Source organism: Cibotium barometz, chromosome 59, assembly GCF_041138505.1.
Source record: "Cibotium barometz isolate CiBa-2024 chromosome 59, ASM4113850v1, whole genome shotgun sequence".
In the NCBI taxonomy this organism is placed as follows: Eukaryota; Viridiplantae; Streptophyta; class Polypodiopsida; order Cyatheales; family Cibotiaceae; genus Cibotium; species Cibotium barometz.
In genome coordinates, this window is record NC_141104.1 from 35,994,810 (window position 1) to 36,010,576 (window position 15,767).

The 15,767-nt window shown below is 39.1% G+C and overlaps 1 protein-coding gene across 1 annotated transcript; it reads left to right on the top strand.

The window, feature by feature from the left end:
* Positions 1 to 4,201: 4,201 nt before the first annotated feature.
* LOC147605767 (flowering-promoting factor 1-like protein 1) lies at positions 4,202 to 4,519 on the top strand. Its single transcript, XM_086793643.1, has one exon. It carries the CDS (start codon positions 4,202 to 4,204, stop codon positions 4,517 to 4,519), a length of 318 nt encoding a protein of 105 aa, XP_086649769.1.
* The last annotated feature ends 11,248 nt before the right edge of the window (positions 4,520 to 15,767 follow it).

Sequence of the window (15,767 nt, forward strand, 5' to 3'; positions counted from 1 at the left end):
TAGTAAAAGAGGGCCAATAACCTTTGAGTTAGAACTCTACCAAAATGATGTTTATGTGAGCATATCCAACATTCACGGCTTGCAAAGGGATGTTATGAGCACCCAAAGAACACGGGCATTTTACTTTCCCACTTCTAGAGAGCTAGAGATTAAGGAAAAGAAGAGAGAAGTACAAGCCCAACGTAGAAGGATTGAACAAGAAATAACTAGCTTAGACCTCCAGAGCAGCAGAGGGAGAGATGGCTGAGAGGCATGCTTAACATACGGCAAGTCGTGGTGGAGAAGATTCCACTAATCTCAAGGGATTAAGGTATGATGAGAATTTCGTTGCACGAGTTAGTTCTAGAGAAGTTGAACTAGCAGTGGGACGAGGGTATGCCACCTCTAGAACCTATTCTAAAAGAGACTCAGGATGACCTAGCCACTCTTGGAACACCTCTAAATAAATGAGGAATTATTGTCACAAGGTGATGTGGGAAGATGTAATGCTACGAACCCTAGAATTTGAGGAGTACATGAGAGGCTTGTTTTTAACGATCGAGGAGGGAGCCTGGGAGGGACAATATTAGATGATGGTGTAAATAGAAACATGAAACATTAGGGGAAATTTGGACTTAAATTGGGCCCTTTAAAGATTTGTACACATTCTCTCTCTACAACAATGGGCTCATGGTGGTGAATTTTTTGCAAAGCAACTTAGAAGTGAGAAGAGTTTATACATTTGGAATCTATTCCTCGAGAAATTTCCAATGATATATAGCATGATGGGCAGTTTTTCATATTCAAGAAGTCCCCGAATTTGGTAATGATGTAATGTGCTTCTGAGTTGATTTGTAAAATTTTCACCATAAACTCATTTCTATAGAGAGAGAATGTGTAAAAATCCTTGAAGGGCCTAATTTGAGTCCAAATTTCCCCTCATGATGTTCCGATACCACCTAACCAAGGGTACATATAAATCAATATGTTGGAGCCATAAGAAGCTAAGGAAGGGGGGACAAAAACAGGATGGCGTACGAAGCCCCACCAAAGGAGCCAATGAGAGTTTCTCCTCATATGGGATTTGAAACACCCATAGATCAATTAAGGATGGTCAAAGAAATAGGGAGAGGGGTTGCTAGGGAGTTAGGTGCTACACCAACACCACAAACATCAACACTAGTCAAGCCTAGCCGTGTGGAGGTACTCAAATTGATGTGCAAAACTTGTGGACCCATCAATGACCAAACAAAAATATTCACGTTTTCCCTTACAGTAGAAGGGAAAGAACATCAGTGGTATTAATTGCTTAAGCCAAAAGATAGGATTACCTTTGCATGACTTAAGATTGTGTTCGTACCTAGTTTTGCACGAAAAGGGAGACAAATGGAGACCTATTTCTCAACAATCAAGAGGAGTATGAGTCAATGCAAGACATCTCTTCTGAGTGATGATTTTTATGAAAATTGGATGTGCATATTGGCCACAATAGATGTCACAGGGAAGATTAGGACAAAGTTTGTGGAACCTGATGAGACAGCAGTTACAAAACAATACGAATGTTGGGACCCTCATTATTGAACCAATTTGAGGAGATCTCATCAGAAACTGGAATTTGGAGAAAGGAACTGGAATCTGGAGAAAGGAAAGAAGTCTTAATTTTAGCCACAAGGTTGAAATTTCAAAAATGGCTAAAGAAGAAATGTTACCGAGAAAATCATAGGGAGATTATAAGAAGAAGTGCACTCCTATAATCAAACCCCCTCACCGGGTCTTTCACCAAATGAAACAAAGAAAATGACCAACACTAGGTCTTTCACCAAATGGAAACAAAGAAAATAAGGCCTACACAAGTTTCTAAACAAACACTAAGATAAACAACCATGTTCCCTACAAGGTGGAACCAATGGAAAGCCCAAACCCACCACACTCACTATCAAAAGGCTAACCAAATAAAGAGAGCTCACTTTTCACATGTCATTGGGAACTTGGTTGCTTACCCGCCATCTTATAGAAGAGGAAACCGCACAAATTCTAGATAGTAATTAAGAAGATTCTCCTCCCATTTTTACCATAAGAGTTGTCCATGCAGAGCTTGGGACTCCCAACTATTGCAAGACCATGCTCCACCATGCAAAGGAAATAGCCCTCTCTTTCTCACTCACACACTCTCACTAGCACATAAGCAGTACCAAATGGGTAAGAGGATATAGGGTAGAGAGCTAGAGCACAAGGAGTAAGAGCACACTATCAATCAACACTCAAGGGAATGTCCCTTTCTCATTAGACAAATTCACTTATAATATACAAGGGTGTTAATTTTGGTCATCCACACGTAATGACTAATTGGGTGCCCCATTGTTGTTTAACCTTATCTAGGAAAGTTTAATCACACATTAGATGGATGTCGGCTCTTTCACTTGGCTTGATCATCCCTTGAGTACATCATTAAGGATAATTACACATGAAATACAATGATTGGAACAAGTTATTATTTTCACTTGGATAGACAACACATAAGTGAGGGTGGACAAGGATATTTTAGGTGGTTCCCATTGTGTGTGTACATTTTAACTTCCACTGCATTTGCATGCTCTTGGTTCGTTGTAGACGGCTTGTCTTCTCTTATGACCAATGTACACGTCCTTTGTATGTGTGTGCATTGATGCATGCCGGTGTTGCGAGAGATAACCTTGGGTTAACACATACCTACATACACATAGACATATATATATGTGTATGTATATAGATACATACATATATACATATATATGTATATGTATACATACATACATATATGTATCTATCTAGACGTATGTATCTATATATATGTATGTATGTATGTTTGTTTGTATATATATATTGTATATATGTATCTATATATATATATATATATATATATATATCTATATGTATGTGTGTGTGTGTGCATGCATGCATAAGTGTGTGAGTGTGTGTGTGTGTGAAATAGTGTGTGCACACACACATATAAACACTACATACATGTGTATGTACATATGTATATACATATATACCTATGTGTGTGTGCATGTGCGTGTATGTGGGGGGGAGATAGAGAGATTTTACCATGACATGCACTCGTGGATCCATATTGTTATGTAACACATGAAGTAGTGTAAAACTAGGATTTATAACTTACAATTGCCAAATGCAGACATGCATGGTAAATGTTCATATGATTTTAGTATGCAAGTGGGGTTTTTTAAATTCAAAAGCTTTAGTAAAACATAAAGTATGTAGAACATATAACACTTGATAATATAATTTGTTTGAGTGTTGCTCCTTTTGGCCATGTGATATTCTTGTTATTCCTTCTAGATCTTGAAGTGATATGTTCTCTCTTTTTCTACTTCTTTAAAAACCAAACATTTGTTTAGTTGCATTATGTCGGTCTTTTTTATCCTTCACGCAATCCTAAACATTATGGATTTTGACTATCTCCCCCCTAACCAAAAAATAAAGAAACAAAAGGGGCCACATTGGATATGAACATCCTTGCAGGGTTTTCAGATATTAAGGAAAAGATTTATGGCCAATGGCTTATTCATTGTTAGGACATTGGTTTCAAATAACTACCTTATTGATGGAGAAAGCAAATATTATATAACTACTTTTTTGGGGAAAAGATTGAAAGTAACTTGAAGGGTGTTAGTTGCATATAAAAGGCAGCAAATGAGCGCCTAAATGGATCCCATATGGTATGCCTATTCCCATCTATCTATAGACTTGCCGTTACATGCTTTATATGGTATTCTGCCTTCTACATGCTTTATATGGTATTCTGCCGTGATTAGCGTGAAAGGGCTAAACGAAGAGAGGTTCGTGACACTCTAGGTTAATCTATATGTCTATAGTTGGAGAAGTTTCAAGCAGTTTTCTTGTTATAGAATGCGGGCTGAACTTGTCATGTTCATGATTTGGCATTCACGAAGCCGCTACCCCACACATTCTACACACACACAATAAAACATATCAAATTACACATTCTCTGAGTTGTCTGCCCAAAAGCCAAGGTTGGCGTAAATTGTGTTGTCAAAAGCCAAGCTGTTATAGGTACAGAGAGCCGCCCGTGGTGTCCTTTCGATAGGTTACTCACCCTGCACAGAGCCGCGTCGTTAAAACGCCTTTGAGAGTGCAAGAATGAAGAACTCTCTACTGTGAGCTAGTGATATAGCTGAGCAGCAGGTATCCCATTCATAGGATGTCAGGAGTGTGGTACTTCGAAGATGGGGTGGCTAGGCTGGTCCCTAACCCTAATGCACAGCGCGGTGAGCGCAAGGTGCTGGTGTACCGCCCTACAAACGACGCCATACGTTCGTACGCGGAGCTCCAGCCGCGGCTATTTGGGTTGGGGTGGCGGCGCTACCCTTACGAGCAGCCGGGCACCATCCAGTTCCACAAAAGCGACTACTCCAACCACCTCATCACCCTCCCATCGGACTTCCGGAGCTTCAAGCTCATGCACATGCTCGACATCGTCATGAAGAACCGTGAGCATTTCCTCGTCCGCGACCTGTGACGCACCATCGACTTACCGGAGCCATAGATAGATCACCTTAAAAGCGGCACAACGTGCCTTTGTCATGCTGTCGTCGTTGTCGTATGAGGGCTTTTACCATCTAACTCCCCTTAAAAACTTCATCTTGTCGTTGTCATATAAGGAAGGCGCTTAAAACTTTCATGCCAAGCTTACGTGTATGTTAACTATTTCCATCCCTCGGATCCAAGCAAAGTTGTTAATTTTATAAATATTTCCACTAAATGAATTATAAGCACCAAAACAAAAACATGTATGTCTGCTAACCAGTAGATAGAGGTGTTGTTTGAGAGTCCCAAGGTCATGGGTTCCAGCCCTCATTGTGCAAGCGATGAGTGTGTGTGTGTTGTGTTGTACTTTCAAATTTTAACCAATTAAAAAAAAAGCTTATGTTTAAAAGAATGGTGTTATAATGAGTGTGTGTTGTGTTGTACTTTCAAATTCCAACCAATTAAAAAAAAAGCTTATGTTTAAAAGAATCGATTCCATGTAACACTCATTGTTGCTTGAGGTGTTGATTCAAGTGACCTCAAGTTGACCATAAGATTGAAGATTGATGTTTAATGTGAGGAAAGCTCACTTTGCACACAAAAAAGCAAAAACTCAAGCTAAATAACCCTAACAAATTAGATATTTTGTACTATCACGTGTTGCTAAGCCATTTTGAAAGTTGTGTTCGAGTGCAATAGTCATGCATACGTAAATATGTAGTATGAAACTTTTCATTATCCTTTATTGTGGGATAAATGCAAAGTTTCATGGATCATTTGCAAGATATTTACTTTACATTAAGTAGTGCAACATTACAACGTGGTACCATAGTAGCCTTAGATACATGTGTTCTAAAAATAAAAGAAAGGTTATATATATAGGTCATCTTTTCCCACACACACACACGTGTGTGTGTGTGTGTGTGTGTGTGTGTGTGTGTGTGAGAGAGAGAGAGAGAGAGAGAGAGAGAGAGAGAGAGAGAGAGAGAGAGAGACTATAGTACACAAGGCTCTTTTTAGTGGTTATATTAGCACTTTAAAGAAGATGAAGATAAAGTATTAGAGCCTTCAAGAGTCATTCTAAGTGCTCGAAAGGGAGAGTTTTATAAGTGCTTGCAAGGAAGTGTTGATATAACTAACGTGTTATAGTTCTTTATCATTGCTTATATGTGTACTAGAGGAATTTGTTGTAAATATTTTTTAAGGCATATTGGAAAAACTTCCCCAATTTTTTAAAATTTGACATCAATGTGGAATTGTAGATTGCAAACAAGAATTGTACATATAGTTGGGATGTAAGTTCAAGTTTAGTTTACTAAAAATGAGTTCAAATGCAAAATAAAAATTAGTCTATTGGAACACATATCAGGTTTTGGTACAACAACCCACCTACAAGCTTTGGTGTGATCAAATAAAGTAGGATAAGACTAGTCACTTAAACATCTTCTTTCTCATCATCACCTTAACTTTCCAAATATTCGTCCTCCTCCCCTTGATTATAATCACTCTCATAAACTCTCTCGTCATCCTACATCATATAAGATATATTTATTATACTAAGATATTAGACTTAGTTTATTTGCACCATCATTGTCTTATATTTTTTATTTACTTACATCTTATGTACTTATATCTTATGTAGAAACAAGTTTGTAATTGATCTAGAATCCTCGAGATGCAAGCCACTTGAAGATTTGTGAAATTTATTATGGTGAAAGTGATATTGGTACACCTTAAAAGTGGGCAAGCGTCCATATTCTACACAAAAGTAACATCCAAAAGTTAAGAATTGCATATTGAAAAAAAATAAGAAGAAGAAACTAAAGATTAATTAAAAAAGCAAGCATGATAGTAGGTCATCTACCTTGGCTCCAAGATATAACACTACAAGTTTATAGGGGGTCTAAGGATAGCTAAAGCGAGACTATGGGCCCTCCTGTAAAGTGTCAATAAGAATGTTATATTTAACATGCCACATAGCAACTTTCCTAGCGACACTTTGTATGTCACTTAGAGACACTTCTTATGTCACTAAGTGACATTATTTAAGTGAATCCTTTATAATAGAATATCATTTAAAGAGTCACTTAGTGACTCAAATTGTGTCTCTAAGTAATCTATTAAGCCTATACATAAGATGAATGCATAGAGCTTATGCATAATCTTATACATAAACTCTATGTATTAAGCCTTGAAAAGATCCAAGGGAGAAGGAAGCTTGAGCTCTCGCAAGCGCGCACACGCTCACAAGAACCCTAGAAGAGAACACATAAGATGAGAGGCTGAAAAATGATCTTATTATTATTCAAAAAAAGAGGTCTACTAAAGAGATAAAGTGGCTAACACGCATACAAGAGTATATACAACTAGTCCATAATGTGAACACACTAAAGTGGAGTGGGTAGAGGTCTAATAAAGAGATAAAGTGAGTAACACACATACTAGAGTATATATAAGCGATCCATAATATGAACACACTGAAGTGAAGTGGGTAGGTGTGGACTAGTCAGTGTAGTCCAAATGTAGAATCTCAGGTGAAGATATGTCGGTGCCAGCTACCAAACCCACCAGTGATGTAAATGTTGAACGGTCACGTAGGCGCCTCGTGAATGTGAGCTCATGTTGAGCTTAACATCTCATCAATCCCTCTCAAGCTTAACTCGATCTCATGAACTCCAAGCATATCTCTAAATATATGGAGATTCTCAGCTCCTTAGGGCTACTGAAGTGAAGTGGGTAGGTGTGGACTAGTCAGTGTAGTCCAAATGTAGAATCTCAGGTGAAGATATGTCGGTGCCAGCTACCAAACCCACCAGTGATGTAAATGTTGAACGGTCACATAGGCGCCTCGTGAATGTGAGCTCATGTTGAGCTTAACATCTCATCAATCCCTCTAAAGCTTAACTCGATCTCATGAACTCCAAGCATATCTCCAAATATATGGAGATTCTCAGCTCCTTAGGGCTACTGAAGTGGGTAGGTGTGGACTAGTCAGTGTAGTCCAAATAACACCATATTGGGGGATATGGGAATTTCCCACAAGTTTGGGACATGTGGTCAAAACTTTGGATTTTCCATAACTTGAACACCATTAATCCAAAATGAGTGGTTTATGGCTCTTTAGATCCCATTTTTCAAGCGCTTTCCAATGATAGGTCACATGATAGGGCTTTGAGAAACTTACAAACATGTTATCCATGTCCTCCCTTTTTTAGTATTCAAAAATGGGAATTGGGAGATTCCCAAATTCTCTAATATGGTATTAAATGTAGAATCTCAGGTGAAGATATGTCGGTGCCAGCTACCAAACCCACCAGTGATGTAAATGTTGAACGGTCACGTAGGCGCCTCGTGAATGTGAGCTCATGTTGAGCTTAACATCTCATCAATCCCTCTCAAGCTTAACTCAATCTCATGAACTCCAAGCATATCTCCAAATATATGGAGATTCTCAGCTCCTTAGGGCTTCGTAAAGATGTCAGCAACCTGATCCTCTGTGCTAACGTAGGCCAAGTTGATGTCGCCTACTACTAAGACTCTCTCCCTGATAAAGTGGTAGTGTACCTGAATGTGTTTTGTCTACACATGAAAAACTCGGTTCTTGGCCAACTATATAATGCTAAGATTGTAACAATATATGATAACCTTTCTCTCCACCATGCACCCCTAAATCATCAAGTAGCTTGTATAACCAAGCTACCTCGCACGACGCTGTCACCGGAGCTCGTCTATACTCTGCCTCTATACTCAACAAGGCAACTGTGGGCTGCTTCTTGCTCCTCCATGTCACAACCGAACTCCCCAATGAAAACATAAATCCACTAGTAGATCTCCTATTTGAGATGCTACTTGCCCAATCTACATCTCTGTACCCATATAGCTCCAACGGTACACTTGTTGCTACATAAAACAATGCATAATCAACAGTGGCCCTCAAATATTGAAGTGTGCTTCGCACATTGTCAAGATGTGATTTGTGCATAACCTTCATAAAATTGCTCTCTAATCTAACAATGGAACTCAAATTTGGCTTACTAATCATGACATAGAGCAAACTCCCCATAATCTTCTTGTACATAGTGGGTTCCTCTAACACAATACATGCATTCACACTGAGCTTACCATTTTGATCTAATGGTACTGAGATTGGCTTACAATACGAGCCATCCCATACTTGGACAACATGTCCAATACATATTGTCTCTGTAATAGCCAAATACCCTTAGGTGTGCGAATGACCTCAATGCCCAAAGAGTACCACAAATCTCTCAAATCCGTCATGTCAAACTTCCTTTGAGAAGACTTTTCACATGCTTAATCTCTATCACAGAATATGTACAAATTTCGAATATGTACGAATTCCGTTTAATGGGACAGTGCCATCATGGACCACTGTCCATCGTGATGGAAAGTTGTCACCCCCAACAATAAGATCATCTACGTCATAGATGATACCCTTATCACTGTTATGCACATACAAAGTGTGGTCTGCATCTACCATATGAAAACCAATAGTGACAAGATACTCAACAATCTTGTCATGCCATGCTCGTAGAGCTTGCTTCATCCCATATAAGGCCTTACCAAGCTTTCATATATACTCTAGTGACCTGCATCCTCAAAACCAAGTGGCTGATCCATAGACACTTCTTCTTGCAAGTCACCATTTAGAACACATTTTTTACATCCATTTGATGTAAAAACCACCCTTTAGTTGTAGCCACCGCAATCAAAACTCTCACAGTTTCCATCGTTGCAACTCGAGAAAATGTCTCCTCATAATCAGTCCCATGTGCGTGCGTATATCCTTTGGGTACCAATCTACATTAATTAAAGCATTTGATGGGACTTCAAGAGATAAGGGAAGATAGGAAAATTGTGAATGAGAATCTTGTGGAGGATAGTGATGAAGAGAATTTTGAGAACATGCAAGCAAGAAGTAATGTTGTTTTCAAGCAACCTTTTTCAAGCATATTTGGTGTACATGGAAAAAACCTCCCAAGCAAGGCCACCAACCGGAGCTTCTTCGTTTTTAAAGGAAATGGATGGAAATGCCTATCAAATTTCTATATCATTTGAGGGTCAAGACAAAGAACAATATGCTTTTGAAGACATAAGGATTATAGAACATTATGATGCAAAAGCAAGGCTTGGTTTTGCCATGATGCATGTACTTTTGCATACAAGGTTGTTGGAATGAATGAAGGTTCAAGCTTTTCTTGGTTATATGGTATCTACTCAAGTGAGTAGTTTATGGATCAAAAAAGAGGAGAGCCATTTGCAGAGATATTGTTTGCATTTTATGGCAAAGGAGTCACTTGCTTGGGACTCAAGGATTGGATTCGTAATTGGGATGCTTATTTTCATGTCTTTCCTTGTGTGACGAGTTTGCCAAAGTGAAGAAAGTGACTTTTTATTTCAAAGGAAGAGCTAGATCTTGGTGGTTGAAGGAAATGCACAACTATGATTGGGATTGGTAAAATTTGGCATATGACGTTGTGTAATACTCAAGAGCAAAATTGCTTTAGAGATCAATGTAAGGTACTCTCACATGAGGACTCCCTATCTAGCTATATGGAGAAATATTGGTACCTTTCCTTTGTCTGTCTTGAATCGTGTATTGACAATGTATGCATTCATGTTGTTCTTGAATCGTGTAATGACAATGCACTAAATCTTCCTCGTGGATGGTGCAATGCACCCAAAAAAAATCTAGAGAGAACTATTGGGTGCTGGAATGCTGGAACAGCATTCAAGTACCAAATAGCACTCTCTGGATTATTATTTTTTGCTCTCTGTTCGCATGTATAGACGCGTCAACTCTGTAAAAGTCGCGTGTATATACGCGGATACTCTGTGAAATGCGCGTGTATAAGTGCTGCTAAACTGACAGAACGCGTGTATAAGCCCTCGTGTCAACGCGTCTGACTGCGTCTATACATGCACTTTTACACGCATGTCTCTGGCAGCGATGATACATGCGCTGATACACGGGCCCGCTACTTTTTTTCCACAAGTCATTTTTCGCGGCTAGGAGCACGGGTATGAGCCCGATCCCTTGTAGTGAAGTAGATAGTGATTAGAGGTGAATTAAGTCTCTTTAATCAATCTAAAAGGAAACAAAGTAGTGAAAGAGTTAATATTAGATTAACCTCTAATCACTTTTTTCATTAATTAGTGGGATGATGACCATTCAATGTAAATATGCCTTGTGAGTTAGATAGTCATTTTTTGGATGGTATTTTTATGACATGTGTAAGAGGGTGTAATAGACTATTGAATTTTTCATCCCACTTGCCTTTTTTCAAAAAACCTTTTATATCCCCTACTTCAAATTTCAGAACCACCCCCTCCACACAAATCAGATTAAAAAGACCATTTAAAAAACTTGATTTTTTTAAAAGAGAGATATTCATATTAAGGTAGCACAAAAAACCAAAGATTTTCATGCATGCTGAACTAAAATTTTCATGGCCATGAGAAACCTTAAAATTTTAAAAATTTACAAAATAAAAAATTAAGATATACACGTCGACTCTTGCTATAAACCTAGAGAAATTCATGTGGGGAAAAAAAGGAAAAATCACTTTGTGATTTGAGGAATTTCCTTGCAAAGCCTTAAACATATTATCCTAAAAGTCTCATCCTCAAACTTTGAAAATATTTTGGCATGGAAAACTAGTATTATATTTCAACACCGTAAATTTATTCACAAATGCACGTTGTAACAAACGTAAAATTTGGGTTGCGAAGGTGATCAAATAATAGAAAAGAACTATCAAACTCTTATGGAAGTGATTTTGAACCCAAAATTTGAAAACATTTTAGCGTGAAAAACCAAGGTTTTTTTGGAAAAAAACCTTTTTTTGATGTGAAGAACTAGGGAGTAGAGAAAAAAAAGTATAAAAAGGAGCCCAGTTTGCAGGCCTATATCTCCTAAACTATGAGGCTGGTGAACATGTTCTAGTGCTCATCTCAAAGATCTCTTTGGGCTCTTTCAATCTTTCCTTGAGTGGCCCAAGTTGATTTTCATAAATTCGGCCTCCGACCAACACCATGTAAAAGTTGACTCGAAAATGAAGGTAAAAAGATGTGCTGAAACAGATTGAAAAAAGCTTGTTGACCACTTTTGGAATATAGTCTGAGAGACAAATGAAATAATTTTAACATGATTAGGGGGAAAAATTGTAGTATTCCAAACATACTACAATTGTCTCATAGAACTTGTTTCCAAATTTTGTCTATAACACCTTACGGGTTTCAAGAACTTTAAAAAACACTTTTCAAAAAATTGCATGTTTTGAATGTGATGAAATTAAGTTTTTAAACCTTATTGGGAAACTACTGCCATGCACATTTTTTCAAAAAATTATTCCTTAAGGGCTATTCACCTGCCCTAGGACACCCAAGAGAAGACCCATGCAAATAGACCCTACTAACAGACTCTCATTTGAGGCTTAGGGGGTAGACCAGGCATACAATGGTTGTTTGGGCTTACAAAAGGAAAGAACAAACAAACAAATAAAAAACCAAAAATAAAAAGAGAGCAATCAGTAAAGGCTAGCCTAGGAGGGTTAAATGTACCAATATTAGAACTCATTCCAACAATTGAAACCTACTAGCCCTTGAGGCCCATGGCTTATGAACAACCCCCAATCACATCTATTAATGCATTGGACTAGTCTTATACCTATAGTTGTTCCATGAGGTTTTAAACCCTTGGTGATACCAATCCCCACCATGATGATAGATCCTATACCAAATACAACAACTAGTCCTACTTGATTGAAAACACTCCGAGTTGGAATCCCACCAATCTGAAAAGCCCTAGATGGCCAAACTCTAGAAATAGTAAACAATCTAGGAAGGGGGGTTGCACAAGGATTGAATAATGCTTTAACCAATGGACCTACACATGACATTAAGGACTCGTCTAGAATAATGGGCATAGAAATTTTTAAGCTTATGGGAAAATATGATGGATCTATCAATCTTGTTTAATTCATGTAAATGCTTGAGCAGTGATGTGAAGCATTTAAAAATTCAGATTTCCCCAACAAGGTGCATGAACTGTCTTTATTTAGTTAACAAGGCTGCTACATGTTTCATCCCATTGATACGTGTGATTAAGGTAAATTTCAAAACTATAAATACTACCTTTGTCTATGGACTCTTACGACGACAAGGCCCTAGATGGAGGTGCTACAATAGAACTAAGATAGACTGGAGGAGGCATGAGGAAACCATACGAGATTACAACCTACACACAATGTGAGAAGGCTTGAGGCTAGGTGTACCAGATATCAGTTTTACAAAGTACATCCCTGTTCTCTACTCAAAGGTCACAAAACTTAAATTTTATTAAAAGTAAGAAAGGTTACATATCTCATAGAGCTGACAAAAAGAAGTACCCAAAACAAGCATAGAGCCGACAATACAAAGTACACAAAAGAGGTCTAACTCTTATACATAGAACCTAATCATCGTTGTTGCCCTTAGGGTTTGGCATTGCTTCCTACTAAAGAGTATTCAAGGGGAAAAAACTCAAAAATGACAAGGAAAAAACTAATTGATGGGTGGAAAATGTAGAGGTTTACCATATTCACCACATCTATCCAGTTCACATTGGCGCCCCTTGCTCAGGTTTCTTGATGAAGGCATACGTCCTGAGAATTAGGGTGTACCTTTCCTCTGTATCACTAGCAGCAAAACCGACTACTCTTTGCTAGAAGCATGAAACAAAAATACTTATTAACAAAAATAAAATGCCCATTATGCCAAAAAAGTGAGTGATGGCACTATTATCACTTACAAAGTATGTGTGGAAAGCATCCTAGCCACACCGCTTCCAAGGTGGGATCTCCATATGCTCTCCATTCGCTTCCTTGTGGCCTTCTCTTGTTGGTGCTTATACCTTTAGGGATTTGCATATGGTGCTTTCTACACTCTTCTCCCCGAATCTCTTCTTTAAATTTCCAAGGCTTTTGGAGCAAGGAAAAAATTAAGCGACACATTCCATAGAACACATTTGTGAGTTGAGGAGACGTAGCTCTTGTGGTCGGGCAGTTGGCTAGTCAGGCTGCTGGTGGTGGAGTGGCTCTCTAGCTTGGCCACACACGACGCTGGCCTGGCTGACTAGCTCTTTGGCCTAGCCGACTATTTCCCAAGCCCACTAAATGGATGTCGACTAGCCTAGTTGTACGTCTAGGGGTTGGCTACCCCTTGCAAGGCTAGACCACCTTGGGGTCTTGACCCCTTCTACATGCAATGAGCCTACATGCTTAAATCATGAAAATTGTGGCTAAGGCTGACATCTACATGCATCTAAATGATGAATTCTCCAATTGGGTTAAGAGGATCGGCACTTGACTGACCTCGAAGGCTCAGAGATTGATCTACATAGCTCGTGCCTGACTATCCTTGGACTAAAGGCGCAGAATGGGGTCACGACGTATGACAAATATTCCTAAAAAAGCTACTACAGATGTACAAATGTTGCAGTGATATGATTATGCTAGCGTGTCACTGTGTACCCTAGTGTAGGGTGCACGTGACACCTTTGGTGACACATGGCAGTAAGCCTTGGTCTTCTATCCCATAGGTGGTGGTGTTAACTCTTTGCATACATAAAGATTGAAAGGAGTACTAAGGTCTCGTAATCCCCCATGCATGCATTTTTTGGTGGGTTGTAGACTGTTCGCTGGCTAGGCGAGAAGTGTTTGGGGATCCTCCACATGGCTCGGCTCCAAACGACCAACACTAGTAGTGGGAATGCCAATTGCGGGCTTCAACAAGACAATTGCACAAGAGAGAGGCCATATATGGTTGAGTGGAAAATAGAGAAGAAATCCCTTTGCTAAAGATTATTATGTATTCCTTAATTTTTTATTAGCAGGTTGATTATTGTTTTGAGGCTACATACATGGCAATTACGGTTTCTATTTTTGCTACATCCCATATCAAAGGCATAACCGAGATTAGAAAGGAAATATTCCCTCTGAAGGATCGTTCTCCTCGCGCTCTATCCACAGGCTTGCCTAAAACTTGGCAAAGGTATTGCACAACTCAATGATGATTATATTGATTGATGTTTTGTGAGGTGGAGGTCTTCATGTATGAGGACACCTATCATTTCATCATATGACATTTCTCGAGCCACTATCAATACAGTCACGGTTTCATAGTATTTTGAAACCCCCTCTATGCTATATAGAAGCATAGCTTTCATGTCATCTTCATCAACGTTTGCCCTTTTTTTGGCAAGTTGTTGAATACTATGAAACCCCCTCTATGCTAGATAGAAGCATAGCTTTCATGTCATCTTAGTCAACGTTTGCCCTTGGATTGGCAAGTTATTGAACCATTGGATTGGCAAGTTGCTGAATTGTTCAAGCCGTCCAAGGAAGGGGAGAAGAGCCCGCTGCTGTTGCCAGGTTTTAAAAAAACTACCTCAAAGGAGGCTGCATCTGCGTGGCCTCCTTTGAGGTAGCTTTTTTAAATAAAATCAACATATCTAAATAATTGGAGCAGGCACTTTGACATGAGAGTAAGGCCGTACTTGGCCCTGGCTGTGATGCGTTGGCATCCACGTTTGGTTCTTCACAAAAATCTCATCATCATCTTGACAAGGTGGGCTATAGAGTTGCATGGCATGGCACTTGTTGGCAGATTCCCAACTAGGATGTCAACAAGGACTTTCGAAGGCATTTGAGGACTTATAGCTCGGTCTGGACGGCGTCCTTTGTTTTTCTTTTTAACTACCTCAAAGGAGGCCCCGCCGATGTGGCCTCCTTTGAGGTAGTTTTAAAAACAAAACAAAGGACGTCATTTAGACCGAGCTGCAAGTCTTCAAATTCTTTCAAAAGTCTTCAGTTAGTTAGACAATGTTTTTCTATTCTCCAAGAATGTCCATGCTCGTATGATCTTTAAAGGAGTTCCCACGCAACACGAACTGCACAATTGCGGGATGGTGCAACAGCAAAGAAGATGGCCACACAGAAGATGCATCTTTGTGTGCCTCTGTTATGTGGGCTGCACAGTGCAAGAGCACACACCGCAAGTATGAAGTCTTGACCGCAAGTGTAAGGCTATAGTGCGTACCCTACATGAATAGTCATTATTGGATCTCAAGGGGTGTAAACAGGAGGTCGCGCCTGTTTGAATCCTGCGACTATGTAACTCTTTAAAAGGCTATATGCATGTGTATTCAGAGTAATCAAGCAATCAATCAATCTGTGTTT